This window comes from Mercenaria mercenaria, chromosome 5 (genome assembly GCF_021730395.1).
Source record: "Mercenaria mercenaria strain notata chromosome 5, MADL_Memer_1, whole genome shotgun sequence".
Taxonomy (NCBI): domain Eukaryota; kingdom Metazoa; phylum Mollusca; class Bivalvia; order Venerida; family Veneridae; genus Mercenaria; species Mercenaria mercenaria.
The window spans coordinates 46355353-46369859 of record NC_069365.1 but is presented as its reverse complement, the minus strand read 5'-3'; the positions used below and the strand labels follow the sequence as shown (position 1 = coordinate 46369859).

Genomic DNA, 14507 nt, shown 5'->3' with positions numbered 1-14507 from the left:
ACGAAATAACTAATTCGTTTAAACGAAATGATTTCGTTTTAACGAAATAACATTTCGTAAGAACGAAATGATTTCGTTTTTACGAAATGTTATTTCGTTAAAACGAAATCATTTCTTTTAAACGAAATAGTTATTTCGTTTAAACGAAATGATTTTGTTTAAACGTATTTCGTTTATTAATAAACGAAATGATTTCGTTTAAACGAAATAGTTATTTCGTTTTAACGAAATGATTTCGTTTAAACGAAATAGTTATTTCGTTAAAACGAAATGATTTCGTTTAAACGAAATAGTTATTTCGTTTAAACGAAATAAAAAAAGTCTCACATTACCTAAGTGGAAAAAAGTGTGTAACATGTCACTTTAGGGGCACCGTACATGTCACATTTTTGAGATATTGCATCAACAATTCTGAAGTAACGTCTACATCTAATACCTATTTTAGCTGTTACTGTGGACAATATGCTACTGGGTAACTACAGCATAAAATGTGTTTTTTGAATATCAGTGAAAAGAAAGATATTTTAAGATCTGTAGAACTTACTGGTAGCCTACCTTTTGTATTTTACCATCTTTGTCATAAAGTTCTGAGGTGTCAAAATTCAGATTAAAGGTGTCAAAATTAAGAACAGAATTTCTAACTAAATGTATACATACATATTTCTAGAACAGACTCGTCGGCATTGGAGTTAAAAGGTTTAAACACCAACAGTGTTAGGTATCTCAAAGTCGGAAACAAGAAAAAATAATAATAGGGGATTTATGAACGCAACGTTACTGCAGATGGGTGGGGTACTTGATAATATCAATATTTGCTCGAAATTCGTAAACAGTAACGAGAATTATGTATGCTTCTTGAACTGCTTTGGTATGCAATGCATGCATGTGAATTAAGAAACGATACTAATATTTTGTTTAATTAATTTTATTTGTGAAATTAAAATCTAAAGCTGCCCTTAATATCACCTAATTTTCAGAGTTTGGCTTGGATTTCTTTCGAGGACCTTTTTCCTATAATGTATACTTAACTAAAGATTATAAATCAGCAACAAAACTTTATATTGAAGTAAGTTTGAGGTTCGAACATATTGTCTAGTAAAATAACCGGCCTATATGTACAAATGTATGTAGCGCATAGAAAACATTCATTCCGTTCAGAAACTATTCAAAGCTTTAAGATTTTGTGGAGAAAACAAGACCGTCAAAAACGAAATAGAGGGATGATGTAACTTATACTGCATTTTCTTTTTGTAAAATCTTCTAAAACTAGTTCGCATTTTTTAAATGTAAACAATCAATACATGCAGTTAAGAGTGATATTCTGACAGTCACTTTTATCACTCCGTGGCTGAATATTTTCGGTCTGTTAGAATTGCCGAGTAAATGGAATTAAAACGTTTCATTTAATTTTTTAAAGCAAATAATTTCAATCTTCTACGAGCTGGAAGCAGACATTTTAGAACACCTTTTAGTAGAAACTTAAATGCCCAAGGGTTATTAATCAGTTTAAGTGTTTAAAGTTTCAAATAATTCCAGACAAATATACACCGATACAATTTTCCGTGCTAAAATGAATATTACAAGTATCTGCCTATTTTCCAAAGAACAAAAAAAAAATGAGATTAGCACAGAGTTTATCATATAACGAACATCCGAGCTTGCTGCGTGATGCGAAAACCCATTAAAGCAGTATTTGTTGATTTTTCTCATTTATAATTCATAGCTGACGCAACTTGTCTTAATTTTGTTGTCATAGTCGAGACAGGACTGAGAAAAATAACAAAATGAAAAATCTTATCTTCACCGACCTTGTTCACCGAGAAGAAGTAAAACAGGCTTTCTTATCGTATGAGAGCACCCAAGTCTAGAAATAACTTTTAGCAATACAAGGATTGTATATTGTCGTTTGAGGTTGTCCACATTTAATGGTTGCAGTTACGCAAATTGGAATATATTTATCTTGAAAACAATGCTGAATTCCCTCCCGACTCAGTCAGACTGACATTGCTTTTTTGTCTGCGTTTGAAGTAGAAATATGTTATTTAGACCTACGTCCCTTGTGGCAGAAAACGTCACAAACATTGGAATAACAATGCTAGGGCTTATAGCATGCATGTAGTCATATCAATAAGTGCTTGCCTTCAAAAAGCATGCAGTTAAAAGCGGACGACACCGCCAAAGTTTAGCATCGGTTTTAAGTAGAATTCTAAATTAGAATTCTGTGTAATTTATGTGTTTTTATGTATAGTTTATCTTCAAACTTTCTTTCCAGTATGCAGCTTGATAGAAAAGCAGCCGATCGCATTATTTGGTACAAGCCGGAGCGAGACTTTCAGCATCATCGAGTCGTATAGTAGAGCTTTGCGTGTGCCTTTCTTTTTGCCGACACTTACAAGAGAAACAACTGTCGGTAAAGACAACTACATTATCAGCATGTGTCCTTCCTTCATAGAAGCCGTAATAGACCTTATCAAGTACTTCAACTGGGATAGAATATTTTATCTCTTTGACACAGATGACGGTAAGTTACACTGCAAATGAATGATCCTGACGGACTATTATAATGCGAAAATCAAATTAAGGACTTTGTGGACTTATGACTGGTTGTGTGACAATTCTACCTGACGGTCTATCGTAATATTTCGCTTCATATATAAAATATATCGTGTGTCACAGTAATTTTACAAATATGTTTAAATGCTTCATTATAGTTCCATTATTTGCTAAAAATAATGTAAGATTTATCATGTTTTCACACATTGCAGTTGTAGCTTACAATTGCATAATGTACTCTTCTTTTCATATGTACTTTTCTTTTCATTTCTTGATGTAATTTTGAATTGATGTGTCCTCGAAGAAAAGTTTCAAAAAGTGCTCCTCAATTGCTAATTTAATTTACCGTATTACATCAATCAACATCAGTATAACAATAGTAAACAGCTATTCTTGAATATGCCGCCTATCTCACTTGATGTTTTGCAATCACATGCTATCCACGAGAAACACGTGATAAATTCCTCTCCAAAAATCTAATCTAAGGAAACCATCACGTTTGATTGCTGCTTTAAATATTTGCTTGGGGAATCAAAATGAAATAGGAAGGCAATTTTCGTAAGAACTTTCATATTGTGAGACGGAACCAATCGGTTCTATCCAAGGCAATTATCTTAGTTGTAAATATTTGTATAGCAACGGTTTGTAAATGGTGAGAAAGCATAGGAAAACAAGCTGACATCGATTAGGTATAATTAGAATCGGTGTGAGAGTGTCTAGATTGCAATCCGAGACGGAGATTTGACGGCAATTCTCGTGGAAAAATCTCAGCAAACTCTTAAGTGGTTCTATGTTTATCTAAATTGTATTATTTAGATAGTTGCAATAGGCGGATTTAGTGAAATTTTAAGAAATTATTTAATAGGTTAGCCTTTCCCTGTTAAAAGCCCTCGACAAGTTCACACATAGCTTCAGTTTGTTTCAGGATTGCTTCATTGCATTTGAAATGTACCCTTTAAATTTATGCTGATCTGAAACTAAAACTGCTGTGTGGGTGTCCGTTGTATGCAAAATATAACACCTGCCATATGTGTAATTTCAGTTCTTATTATATAACTAAAATACTAAAATAAATACTGGTAATTGTTATATTGAAACTTGACAAGCCTGCAAAAAACGAGTGGACCAACTAATAGTATGTACAAATAGACATTTGGTGAACCGATATTTATCCAAATTGAAATAGTTCTGGAAAACTATTAGTTTAGTGTTCAACAGCACAACACGTATGGAATTTCTTTTGTCTGGAAAGTATAAAAAGTTCTATCAATTCTGCCAAACGTTTTGAAGTCGTGTTATTATTGTTTCCATATATATGCATTTGAACATAATCAAATGATCAGTTTTCGAATGAAGTGTAGACAAATAAGACTACATGTCGAGTGTCCTACTTGTTTGATTCCTGTTTCAGTATACAAATTAACAAGACAGTAACCTCTAAGGAAAAGAATAATTCAAGGACAGTCACTGACAATTTGATTTTGTTCATAAAAGATTCAAGAGAGTGGCGTTATAATTAGATTAATTCTGATTTGAAAAAGAAAATGTAAAGTGACATATTCGAATTTAATGTTCTCAATGAACTTTTTCCCGTTTGTGAAGAAAGATCATGCAGGTTTAATCAATCAAACAAATGAATATAGACAAGATTTAAATTGAGATTTTTAACTCTACTTTCAGATACAAACTAAAAGTTTTTTTTGTTTGCGCAATATGATTCTTAGTAACCAAGTCCTTTATTTATATTTAATTTATTTCTTTAGTAATTGCACCCTTGACCACATTATAATAAATGAAGACATTCTTTTTTTAGTAAAGACAATATCAAAATATAAAAGTCTGCAATAATTTATAACGCAAAATAATCAAATTAACCAACGTATAGTTAGTATTCTTAACACGTTTCGTCTTTTTGTATTACTTTCCTACAACAAGTAATATTCATTACAGAACATTTGGTTATCGTGTTTTACAAATATTTCATTCTAACCTTAACAAATAAAAGCAATATTAAACCTTCGTAACAAATTAGCCAATAAACATAACACATCGGATCGTTGTTCTTGGGGTGATAGTAAACGCTATTTCTGCGTACAAATCTCTTGGATTATTCTCATTTCACTGCATAAAATAATAAAAAATACACCTATTTGTCACCTCTTACGAAATAGTCTTATCTGAATAAGACAAAACTTTTAAAACCATCCAAAGTATAGCATGCTCAGTGTCTGTTTCTTTCGAATGTGTGTACTTTTTCTTGGTTCACATTAATACATATTTCATTGAGTTCATAACTTACGTGTTTTGCCGTTTCCGGAAGGGGAACGTTAACTTATTTAGTAAACATCACGTGTTAAAGTTTTGTCGGTACGCATTTAACAATGTACATTTGTTTTGTTTGTTTTGGGCTTAGTGCCGTTTTTCATCAGTATTTCAGTTAATATTATAACGGCGGGCAGTTAACCTAACCAGTGCCTTTGGTATGTACCAGTACTGACCGGAAAGTAACTGTCAATTTCCCAATACAAATCAGAGGTGCTGGACGCATTATTTCAGACACACCTTGTTTTAATCAATCGTCACGGAGATCAAATGCCTCGTCCGGGGATCGAACACAGTAGATCTGCGCTCTCTGTGTTGAACTAAGTTGGCAGACTGACAATGGAGTAGAACTAATACATAGTCTGCCTATATATCCCAAAAAGAGGCCTAGAAATTGGCTTTGATGGCATTTTTTGTTAATGCCCGACAGCCATGTTCATTGTTAACTTTATAAAAATTGGAAACTTTTCAGGGGGGCTGTCGCCTTCTAAGGGTCATAGTAAGGTCACAGCACAAGGTCAAAGGTCAGTAAGTGCATTTTTGTTATAAACTTCAGATATCTGCAATTTTTGCTACATTTTAATACTAACTTGTAATTTTTCGGTGATAATTATGAATCTCAGAGGTAAAATAGATTACTTCAAATAAATTTATTGCAGACTGGCAGAATTCAAAACGACTAAAGGTATTTGTATAGAATGAGCTTAAATTTTCGTACGCTCTATTATTTTGTTCATTTAAGGAAGTTATTTTTCTCATGCTTCTAAAATTTCCGTTTTCTGCTAACAGTTTCCATAATGCTAGTTGGTTACCTGTATGATTGTCTGTATGAACAGTACAGATAGAAAAATTCTATGTTGCGTACAGTCAAACCTGTGCTAAAGACCACCTCTGAACAGAGACTATCCGGCTCTAAAGACTACTGGTTTTGTTTCCTATTTTAACATTTATACTATATTTTACCTGTGAACAAAGACCACCTGTCAATTAAGACCATTTTTTGTTTCTCTTAAGGGTGGTCTTTATAGACAGGTTTGACTGTATTTTATAAAGACTAGTACAGTCAAACTTCGTTTGCTCAAATTCGGATTATCCAATTACTACTTTTGCTCGCCCGAACTCGATGTAAGGTCTATATAATGTATACTTCACGTTAGCTTGTACTACTGATATCTCGAACACATGTTGCTTGTCCTATCAAACTCTAGCGAAAACAGTTTGACTGTACTAAATGTTGACAGATCTAAAGATTCCTTCGGAGGCATAGAACTCCAGAACGTAAATATAGCAAACTCGGTGTGATTAAGTCTGTTTGTGAGATAAAATGAAATGTGAAAATTCTCTCAAGCATTATCTAAAACTGTCCATGCTGTCAATCAAAACTCTATTCCATTGGTTTACGCATGTGCATCAGCATGAAAAATGGTACTTTTCATATTTTTGAATCAGCTAAGAAATTATTCCTTGCACACTGGCATTAGGCTATTATATTATTAAGAACTTGTAACCGCTTTTCAAGTGTTTCAGTATCTACAATTTTGTAAATATTTGTTTATGTTGGTTCTTTAGATGTCATAACTTCAAAACGGCTTGATAATTGTCAGTGAATTCGATAGTATATCGAATGTTATTAGTATGATCTTTATGACCGTGAATATAGGGGTAAAGAATGTATGTTTTCCTGTTACAACACCTTTAGATTTCCAATTAATTGGTTGGTGATAGAACCGTGTGGAGCAAACTTACCAATGTATCATGAAGGAATCTACTGATGTTATAATATAAACAATTGTTAGCTAATGATATTGTAGCCTTAAACGTGTAAAAATATATTGTCAATTAAATTCAGTGCGGAATGTTGGAATGAATTTCCCTTATATAGAAATAACTTGTACCCTTATATAAAAAAAATGAATTAACTCCATAACACTTCACAAGCTTTAGACGGGTTAGCCTGACATAATTTATCAATCGGCATTATTTGTTTATTATAAATCCATCATTTTGAATTTCAAATCTCTTCTTCATGCTCTTCTCATCCTAAAGGAAGCTATTTTTACGCTTTTTATATCTCTTGGCAACTATCGAACCACCATATTTCATCATTTTTATTAGCTGAACCATCATATGTCAGTAATCATGAAAATATCGGAAGGTATAACTTCAATGTATCACTGAACGAGCCTGAATGTTACTATTATAAAAAATTCTAAAGCAACATTCTGATGTTTTTATATCTTTTATTTTTCATTTTTATTTATAAAACATCTGAATGACTAATGTTTCAGTGTCGAGACACAAGCTTTGTTTCCACAATGTCTGAAACCATATGTCAGATCTGAAAATTGTAACGATCTGATTCGTTTTTCAACTTTGTTTTGAATAGGAAGTGAGAGTGTAGAAGCAAAGCTGAAGATAAAAAAAGATCGAAACAAAAATAGCGTCGTGAATTGTTAGATTAAAAATGGTGCAAATATCGCATTAAGAGCTTCGGTGATAGAAAATCTAGTTCTTGAAATGTGCTACTTAATTGGAAATACCTAAAATATGATGATAAAAGCCTGACTTATTGTAAAAAAAGAACTATATCACAATAGGCGCGTTCACTTGTCGTGTTGGCGTCTTGGCGCCCCCGCCAACGCGCCAACACGCCAACACGCCAAGACGACAAGTGAACGCGCCAAAACGACAAATATGGAATTTGTCGTCTTGGCGCGTATAATTGTCGCCCTGGCGTGTTGGCGTCTTGGCGCCCTGCAAACGCGCTAAGACGCCAGAACGCCAGGACGACAACTTCCCAATTTAGCGTGTTGGCGCCCCCGCCAGAACGACAAATGCCTTGTTTGTCGTCTTGGCGCGTATAATTGTCGTCCTGGCGTTCTGGCGCCCTGCAAACGCGCCAACACGCCAGAACGAGATGGCAGAAATCAGCCACCATAGATATCAATTGTTCGTACACTCGTTGTGCCATGTCTGTTTAAATAAGGTACCCCCACGTCCCGCTATCAAAAAAAAGAGTCACTGAATGAATGCAACTTGGTGCTGGTTTGTATGCGGCAAGTACTGTCATCTGCGGGATTAAACAATTTTATCATTAATTTGGTGTCATTAATGACCTCACAAAGCTGATAAAAATTAATATGTACATACTGAAAATATTAACAGATGTTCCATTACAACTAAAGAGAGTTGAACATTCAGAATATAATAATTTTAATATCATTGAATTAATAGGATCAATATGTACTACTGTGATTTGGAATTTACCAATATGACTTTTAATTTAAGGGTTACATTATTGTTACCCTTACAGTTAAATGAATTTACATCAGGCTATGATCGTTTTTATGTTATATTATAATAGAATAATCATTTAACATTGTGTAAAACATTCATTCAAATCTGTCAAAATTGGGCGATAAAGGGAAAAACAGGTATGGAGTCAGAAAAGTTGTCGTGTATATTGTTAATATACGCACCATTTTGCTACTGTTAATAACTTAGAAGTCATTTTTAAAAGTTCAGTTTTGACCTTGAAATGTCTGTGACCTTGAAATAACATTGAAATAACCATATGATACAACATTTTCAAAAATATTTCACTAGTTCATTCACATATAAAGATTAGCAAACATATCAAGTAAAACATACTTTGCCATCATATGCCACTTTCCCCAGATATATATTATTCTATATAATATTATATATAATATTATATATATTAGATACATATTTTATATATTATCATCAGTTTTGTTTACAAAATAGTAAAAGGCATTGAGACACAGTATTTAAACCAATTCAGATGGTATATGAAAATAAAACGAGTGCACAGCGGCATAGTTCATTTGTAAATGCACTTATTTGACCTTTGACCCCATTGTACTGTAATGAGGAACACTAGAAGGCGACAGCCCCTTCTAAATTTCATGTTCGATTCTAAGGAACACTTTAATACTAATATCCGAGCATTAACAAAAAATGCCATCAGAAGTCACATTTTCCCAAGATATTGGCAGACTATACAATCCTGTCAAATATGTAAACTTAAATTATAACTTACACTTACGTAGCTGTGTCTTCCTCGCTTAGGATGGTTGTAGGATTTGCAAATTTATGTATTATATAATTTGGTGGGCATCGTGTCATATTTACGGAGATGCGTGAATTTCAGTGAGGCAGTAACATTAATAACTTAAAAACGGTTAAGATGTCAAACTAGAACACACTTCCGTTTTCAAAACCTGTTTAAATGAGGGTCTCATAAAATGAAGTTACTTGAATAGTTTTTTTAACTTTTAAGTTTAACTTAATACAAATTCTTTTAAACATATAAGAATGTATCTTATCGATTCGGTATTTTCTGCAAACATATGCGAATTGTTTTCTTTATAGATTCTGGATAAATTTTGTCTTATTTCCATATGAAAATATCAACTGATTTTTTTATCTAAGGATATCGGGCAAGAAAATAAATAAACTGACACAATTTTTAATATGAAAAACATATCTGTTGATTCGTCATCAATTACAAACTTAAATTTCGTCTGTGTATCGGCTAATTTTAGCAATAACCCTGCTAAAAGACAAGAGGCAATTTGGATTCCAATTATCAGTCGTCATACACGTACTACTAGACTTTATTTTTGCAGCTTTATGGCGCCTGCAGAAACTTTATCTGGCATTCAGCGACCGTTTTGTAGACGGAAGAAAACAGCAATTTCTGATAGATGCTATACGTATACCGGATGTCGGAAATTGCCGGGAAACTCTCCGGAAATTAGACAGGAACTACAACTTCAATACAAAGAGGATTGTCGTAGATCTATACTCAATTCAAGACTTTGACAGGTTTATGAGCCAGGTCTGTACATAGTTGAACAATAAGTAGACGATATTACAGTTAAGAGAAGAACTCGTGTAGTTAGAATGCATAAATAGATAAATAGATTATAGCCAAAGTAAATATACATATGACGAGGAAAAAGCTAGATAGATGAAACGTATGTATATATAAGAAGAGCTGAAAATTAAGAAGGCAAGTTCTTGCTTTGTTCGGATACAATTAGATTACGTCAATGAAACTTAAAGCTTAACAAGCCGCATTCTGACCTATTTACTGGACAGGTATGTATGACTGTTGCATGATTTCTTAAGTCTCCAACCATTTTATAGCAACCAACACAACAAATAGACATGTCTATGTTTCTGTTTAACATTTCGATTATACGAGATCTATCTCCTGTTTTAACCTACATGTCATTTTTGGTCTGGTGTGATAATTGTACGATTTGAAAATATAAAAACAATATAGCGTTAGACGCAAATACCGTAACTTATTTTTAAGAATAAAAAGCTAAAATGATTCATTAAGACAAAAAAATTAGCCATTGTTTTATATTTATAGATAATTGACGTCGGCATGAACAGAGACGGCTATCACTATCTTCTAGGAACGCTGGTGAGCTTTTACCTTTTTCTATACTCTCCTGTACAATATTCTAAAAAGTGTATCTACTGTTTAAGGTTACAGTCCTGAATATTTTAACCAGCACCTCTTTTGTCAAGGTATACCATATAATTTGTCGCCGCATTAAGGTAGTTCTGCACGTTTGGTTCAAATTTCGTTTTCTAACTTATGTTCTGATTAAACTCTGATTTTTTCAAATCTTTAAGCAAATAGAAGGCTAAGAAATTTCTTAAAAGAAATCAAAAGCACAGTTTTAATGAATTTACGCTGACAGAAATATTTCTAAAATGTATACTTTGGTTAAACTTTCACAGCTAAAAAGATTAACATGGTCAACTGAAATACACATGGATGTTTGCCAATGACAATTCTCTAAATAGCTTTAGTTAATTTATTGAATTGTTTATGTTTTAAGGATATAAGTGGTATGAACAGAGACCTGTGGAAATCATTCACGTACGGAGGTGTGAACATCACAGGTTTCCAGTTAGTTAAAGCTACTCACAGACACAGGGCCCTTACAGAACTAATGGAGGCCGACCAGCAACCATCGGTACTATTCTTTTATTATACGATTCCGAGGTCCACACTTTGTGCTAAATGAGTGGTTTATTTAACGCTCGAATGGGCTAATAAGTAAACAATTCACTAATAAAACTCTGGAACATACACTCTGATATCATTTGATATAACCCTTGTTAATAACTTGCCAGTCTATAGTCTAAAAATTGAAACAATCTTAAACAGAAATGTGTTTAAGTGAGCGACAGGGACAACAAATTCTACGTTAAACGATTTCAATTAGTCGCGTCTGAAAATAATGTCTTCCGGAATCGGGATATTTTGCCCCACTGTGCTTGAAATAATGGAAAAACGGAATAAATTAAAGACTTTTTCATTAAACTGTCAAATGAATTCTAACATCATCCTTTGACTTCACGTTTTTCTCGCAGCTTGTGATCAAGATCGGTGTATTTATCAAACTAATTACAATCGGTTTTTCGTCTCCGGTGGAGTATCTTCCGTAATCCAAAACACGTATTATAACTGATGGCGTAATTCATGGTATTCTTTCAAAGAATGCATCGAAATCAATAACATTCTAACAGAAACTTTATTTCATTTATTAATGTATCACAACAACAGTCTTTAAGAGCCACTTTACGTCTTTAAATAGTCTCCCTGTATTGTTATCATTATTTCTGTTCTATTGGTAGCAATTACAACTCCATTGACTGTTTCTGTATCGTAGAACACCGCTGGAGCCGGTGCAAGGGGGCGTGAGGTCTGTTGCACATTTAACCCTTAGCATGATAGATAAATTGTCGTCTGCTGGAAATGTCGTCTGCTCAAATTGTAAAGTTCATTCAATTTGCTCCAAAATTGGAAGAAATATTGTCAGAGTAGCAAACAGCTTGGAACCTGATCAGACGACGATTTAATCGGCGTCTGATCTGGTTCCAAGCTGTTTGCAAAGGCTGTTAAATTCGCCTGCAGCAGGCTAAGGGTTAAAATCATTTAATGAACAGACTCAATCAATAAAACCTATATGAAGACTTTGGAAGGATAGAATGCAACAAAGCAAAATGATAGCAGACTCTGTTTGACTGGGTTTGTTCATGAGAGGTAATGGAAAGTGCAACACCCCTCACGCCCCCAGGCACCGGCTGGAGGAGAAAATATAATAACACTAAATCCAGGTAGGGCGTTTAGTATCAATTTGTTTTGTTGGCGTTCTTTCCAGTGAAAGATATTCTTCATATGACGTGTGTATTGTTTGATACCAAATATCTAAACCCATTGGTCCATTTTCATTTGCTGCTTAGGGTTGTTAAAAAACGAGCTAGATACAACTGAGAATAAAAGACAAAGACAATGTCTGATTGAGCGATTAGAAAGAGAATTTATGTTACAATTCCTAGCAGTATTAAAATAAATTTCTATCATCTTTATCGTGAATGCTCGTAATGCCTTTGTTTAAAATGTGGCCGACACTTTCTTCTTTATGAACACAAAATTTCTCAATTTCGTGTTAAATCCTATATTTGTCAAAAGCTTGAATACAGATGAGCGAAATGGAATATTTTATTGAATCTTTTGTTTTTATTACCCCCCTTTATGACTCTAACTGCAAAAGTTCATGTGCAGCATAAAAAGTAGCGCTTTTCTAACCATATAATTATGCATAGCATCTATTTGGATAGCTGTTTCATTTGTTTTTAACATAAAATTTAAAGACATATGGAACTTCAAAAACTATTTCCATTTCACATTCCGAATGTATTAAATTTAAAGGAAAACTAAGAATTGGGGCTGACTGAAAATCAAATTAAATGTTAGCAAAATACAAGAAACTACTAAGAGAAAATATATATCAAAAGTCAAACAGCAGGAGAGAATGAATTTTGCTATTAGAAATATAAGCAGTACATGCTTAGCGATGCTTTCATTTGCCTGATAAATTAACATTAGTCCGTTATATGGAGTTAGATTATATAACATTGTTTAGGTTTTGGATGTTTATATAATGACTTAATATTGTTCAGTGGTACCAAGTCACATGTTATTTGGAAATTTCCGATAATAGAGTAGAATGCATGCCGATTCAAGCTGACTATGGTAAGGAATTACATAGCATTGATTAGCAATTAAGGAGACGCAGAATGTCTAATTACATCTATTAGAATCCTAATTACAAATCGCAATTAAGCACGATTAGTATACTATAGAAGAACATTATTCAGCTGCTTGAAATTTGATATCATACCCTCCTGCTGTTTTGGGGGAAAGTATCTACATCATGTACTAATCTTTCGGTAAATGACTCTGTTCGCAGATGCATTATTCTTAAACTTTGTAACCGACTGATTCAAAGCTAAGTGCAAACTTCAAAGTTTAATTGCTGCCGCAATTATAGAGGATTTGTCTTAATTAAGGTTGTGTCTATTTTTTTCTATAAATAGCATGACCAAAATGTTGTAATGACCATTGTGATAACATCATTCATACAAACATACTAAAACCCTCTATGTAGTTTTAATTCAATTTGACACTCATTAAGTTTTGATAGTAATGATACCCAAGTTGCCAAAAGAAAAACCCATTAAGTTAAAATAGGTCAAAATGGATTCCCAATCTAGAGTTCTTTGGGATTTTGGTATTATGAAGACCATCTGACAATGTTTCTTTGGGCTTGAGAATTCAATCTGACAATTTTTAACTTTATGTTGTTGTTGTTGTTGTTTTTTTTTATATATAAATTGACGTTAATTAGAGTTCTGCGTAAGACGGTGCTAAAACCGTGCTTGACTTTTCTCATTCCATTACGTCTCTTAAACAGACGCATTGAAACAGAATGCTTTCAATTTGCTGTATGCTTACTCAAGTAAGTCTTGACGGTCCCTCTTTTTTATTTGTCAGGTAGAAGTTGCATTGACAGTGGATGCCGTTGCCGTATTAACTACAGCCCTCGTACGAATCAGTAAAGACAAACCGAATTTGCTAGGTTTTAAACGAGGAGAAATGTACCTACACATGGAATGTAGTTCGGACCCCATCAAATCTTTACCGCAAGGACATATCATTTTAGACTATATATTAAACGTATGTTATCATTCAGATACTTTTTGCATAATAGAAAGAGGGGTTGCAGACATAGAATGTATCTCTGATCCTTCTTTGCGAAAAGGCGATATTTTAAGCTAGATCTTAAGTTCTTAGCAGTGTTGCTTTTGAGCATAGACAGGTTTTCCAAATATACATTGATGATTATTGAGTACGCTAGTAATTACATGATAAATCATAGAGCTTCTTTTTACACATTAAGGACAGGAAGAGTAATCTTTCTCCAAATTAGATATATATCTCAGGTACGCGGAAGCAGCATGTAATTAACATATATTTAGCTAACAATAGAGCAAAAATTATAATCAAAATAAGAAGTTTATTTAACTCGTTAAATGAATGCTTGTTTATACCATCCTTTCATGTATAATAAAATTTTGTCATCATTTTTTATCAGGTTACCAATGAGGGACTTTCGGGGAAAATAGCTTTTGATGAATATGGAAACAGAAAAGGATACAAGTTGAATATATTCAACTTAAGCTATAGATCACCAATTCAAAAGGCAAGATAAGAAATTTGGTCCTCAATATATGTA

General features: G+C 33.3%; 1 protein-coding gene across 1 annotated transcript in view; it reads left to right on the top strand.

Moving 5' to 3' along the window:
• LOC123558391 (glutamate receptor-like) overlaps positions 1-14483 on the top strand; it is a 37014-nt gene extending 22531 nt beyond the window's left edge. Inside the window, exons 3-8 of the mRNA XM_045350272.2 lie at positions 2273-2521; positions 9528-9739; positions 10283-10336; positions 10761-10898; positions 13766-13948; positions 14367-14483. Of these exons, the coding sequence (XP_045206207.2) occupies positions 2273-2521; positions 9528-9739; positions 10283-10336; positions 10761-10898; positions 13766-13948; positions 14367-14483 (953 nt within the window). The remainder of the gene's footprint in view (positions 1-2272; positions 2522-9527; positions 9740-10282; positions 10337-10760; positions 10899-13765; positions 13949-14366) is intronic.
• Positions 14484-14507: the final 24 nt, after the last annotated feature.